The sequence below is a fragment of the Arachis ipaensis genome, chromosome B05 (genome assembly GCF_000816755.2).
Source record: "Arachis ipaensis cultivar K30076 chromosome B05, Araip1.1, whole genome shotgun sequence".
Classification (NCBI taxonomy): domain Eukaryota; kingdom Viridiplantae; phylum Streptophyta; class Magnoliopsida; order Fabales; family Fabaceae; genus Arachis; species Arachis ipaensis.
This window is the reverse complement of record NC_029789.2, coordinates 22,722,051-22,725,597: the sequence shown is the minus strand read 5'-3', so window position 1 is coordinate 22,725,597 and position 3,547 is coordinate 22,722,051. Positions and strand designations below refer to the sequence as shown.

The following is a 3,547-nucleotide window of genomic DNA, read 5'->3' as shown; positions in this document are numbered from 1 at the left end:
GATGCCTAATACAATAGTAAGAGGTCCTATTTATAATAAACTAGCTACTAGGGTTTACATGAGTAAGTATTTGATGTATAAATCCACTTCCGGGGCCCACTTGGTATGTGTTTGGGCTGAGCTTAAGTGTTTCACGTGCAGAGGCCATTTGTGGAGTTGAACGTCAGTTTTTGTGCCAGTTTGGGCGTTCAACTCTGGTTTTGGATCCTTTTCTGGTGCTGGACGCCAGATTTGGGTAGAAAGCTGGCGTTGAACGCCAGTTTACGTCGTCTATTCTTGGCCAAAGTATGGACTATTATATATTGCTGGAAAGCCCTGGATGTCTACTTTCCAACGCAATTAGAAGCACGCCATTTCGAGTTTTGTAGCTCCAGAAAATCCACTTTGAGTGCAGGGAGGTCAGAATCCAACAGCATCAGCAGTCCTTTTTCAACCTCTGAATCTGATTTCTGCTCAAGTCCCTCAATTTCAGCCAGAAAATACCTGAAATTACAGAAAAACACACAGACTCATAGTAAAGTCCAGAAATGTGAATTTAACACAAAATCTATTAAAAACATCCCTAAAAGTAACTAGATCCTACTAAAAACATACTAAAAACAATGTCAAAAAGCGTATAAATTATCCGCTCATCAGTATGGTAGGTATGGTAAGACATTTATTTAGAATGAACTTTCTTCTGCTATTCGGTTTAGAGGAAAGATTGTTTTAAATGTCGCATCCAGTGGAATTGCGTCTTTACTCCTACGTGGTGGCAGAACGGCTCATTCTAGATTTTCAATACCCATTACAATTACTGATGAATCTACTTGCAATATCAAGCATGACAGTTTGAAGGCTGAGCTGCTCATCCAAAGTAGCTTAATAATTTGGAATGAAGCTCCAATGCTCAATAAAATGTGCTTTGAAGCACTTGATCGGACGCTCAGGGATCTTATGTCAGTTACCGATCAACATAAGACACATCAACCATTTGGTGGTAAGGTTGTTGTTCTAGGAGGTGATTTCAGACAGATACTTCCGGTGATTCCGAAAGGGAGTAGACACGATATATTGACATTAGCTATTAACTCATCCCATCTGTGGTCATTTTGTAAGGTTCTGAAACTGCATACAAACATGAGGCTTCTAATGTCTTCTTCAGATCAAGATGAAGGTGAAATGAAGAGATTTGCTAATTGGATACTTGATGTTAGAAATGGAAATATTAGTTCTGTTGTTGGTGATGAATCAGAAATTGAAATTCTAGATGATCTATTGATTACAACTATTGATGACCCTCTCTTTCATTTGGTAGACTTTTCATATCCAAATTTGTTGCAAAACATGTCAGATTACAGATATTTTCAGAGTAGGGCAATTCCTGCACCTACGCTTGAGAGTGTCGAGAAGGTAAACGATTTTGTCTTGACAATCTTTCTATGGATGGAAAAGGAGTATTTGAGTTCTGACACAATATGTCAAGCTGATGAGAATGAAGATGTACAACAAGAGTGGTTCACACCAGAGTTCCTAAATGACATACAAATGTTCAAGACTACCCAATCACAAGTTGACTTTGAAGTCAGGAGTCGCTGTAATACTACTGCGAAACATAGACCAGACTTCAGGTTTATGCAACGGGACAAGATTAATAGTTAACAAACTTGGCAGCAACGTAATTGGAGTGACGGTAGTGACCGGTAGAAATATTGGAGATAAAGTGTACATTCCAAGAATGAACTTGATCCCTTCAAATTCAGGGTTGCCATTTAAGTTTCAACGGAGACAATTTCCATTAACAGTATGCTTTGCAATGACCATTAACAAGAGTTAGGGTCAATCATTATCACATGTAGGACTTTACTTGCCAAAATCAGTGTTCACCCATGGACAACTTTATGTTGCTTTGTCAAGAGTTAAGAGTCGCAGTGGCCTCAGGGTTTTAATTCTAGACGAAGACGGCAATCTAAAGCCATCAACAACAAATGTCATGTTCAAAGAAGTTTTTAATAATATTTAGGTAAGAATAATATTATTTTCATTTTAATAGCATGTTATGATTTACATTTTTGTATAACTATTTACTATAGATATAACAAATTTATCTATAACTCTGTTTTCAGATTTGAGATGAAATGTGTAACAAGGAGCACAACATCATATGGCAATTCCTTTTCTAATGAAGTTAGTAAGATACTAGGTTGTCGATAAATTTTTATTAGCCTTTTGACATAAAATTTAGTGTAAAATTGACATGCTATTATTACAGTTATATATATTTTTATTTTTTTCATGTTTCCCTTCTTATGGTTCAAGAATATTATAGACTTTAAACTCTTCTATTTGATTTTTACTTTGAATAAAGATAAAACAGTATATTCAGTACATTTATTATATAATGACGATAATCGTGTTATACTAAACTCAAAACATTTATATTTATAAAATATTATTAATTGAACATTAATATAGAGTACAATTATGAAGTATCAATACATATTTTATTCACTTACAAATTAAAAATATGTCTAATGGATGTTATCAAAAAAAAATTTAACTAAATTATTTATGACCAATACAAGAGCATTCTTTTATAAATTGTGCGCAATATTAATTTAATAATAATTAGTGCATTTTTTAAAATCTTTTAAGTGACACTTTTTAATTTTCATATGGACTTCTGAATTGTGTTGAACCGGGTTATGGAAAGGGGGTGCTGAACATGGATGTGGTATCAGGATGTAAAGCAAATCGGACCGTGCGACACCCAATGAGCAACACGGAGGGTCTGAGTTGTTGCAACGAAAACGGATGGTCCGAGTTGATGCATGGTGGACACGCGGCACTCAAACCTTGCTCCTCAGACGGTGTCCCACATACCAAATTGCTGGATGCAACAAAAACTCTCACCATCCGAGTTTTTACTTTGAGCCTTCACTTTCAACCCCAAACCTTTATTGCTGTTCTTCATTTCTCTGCTGTTGGTGGGTTTGCATGGTGGAGAGAATAGAAAAATGCCAAAAAAAATAAAATTAAAGATGTTGATCGTTCTGAACTTCATATTATGCACTATCTCAGTTTGCCAGATTATGTAAGTTTGTTTAAATTTTTTTTTAATTTTTATAATTATAGTTATTATTGTTAAAAATTTAGTTGTTATTATTATTGTTAGGATCTGAGCTTAGAAATATACATAAAATGGTTAGGACTAATTTTTTTTTTAATTTTTTCACTATTTTTGTATAAAAATTATTATTGTTAGTGTGTTAATTATTATTATTGTTAGTGTGTTAATGATGATGCTATATACATTCTTGTTGTTGCAGTTTAAAAGAGAAACGCAATATTTTTTTTAATTTGTTTAATATTTTTTTTATAATTTTTAGAATTTCGGAAGAAGTGAAATATTAAAATATTTAGAAAATAAATTATAAAATTTAAACCGAATTGTTATTAATTTTTGGATACAATTTTTTTTGAAATATTTTATAAATTTTTAATTATTTATAATTGTTACGATATTATTTAATATTATTGTGACTACAATGAACAGTTGGACATAGTC

The 3,547-nt window shown here is 33.0% G+C and overlaps 1 protein-coding gene across 1 annotated transcript; it reads left to right on the top strand.

The window, feature by feature from the left end:
- LOC107640371 lies at window positions 898-1,641 on the top strand. The gene has a single exon (XM_021123671.1). The coding sequence runs from the start codon at window positions 898-900 to the stop codon at window positions 1,639-1,641; it is 744 nt and encodes a 247-aa protein (XP_020979330.1).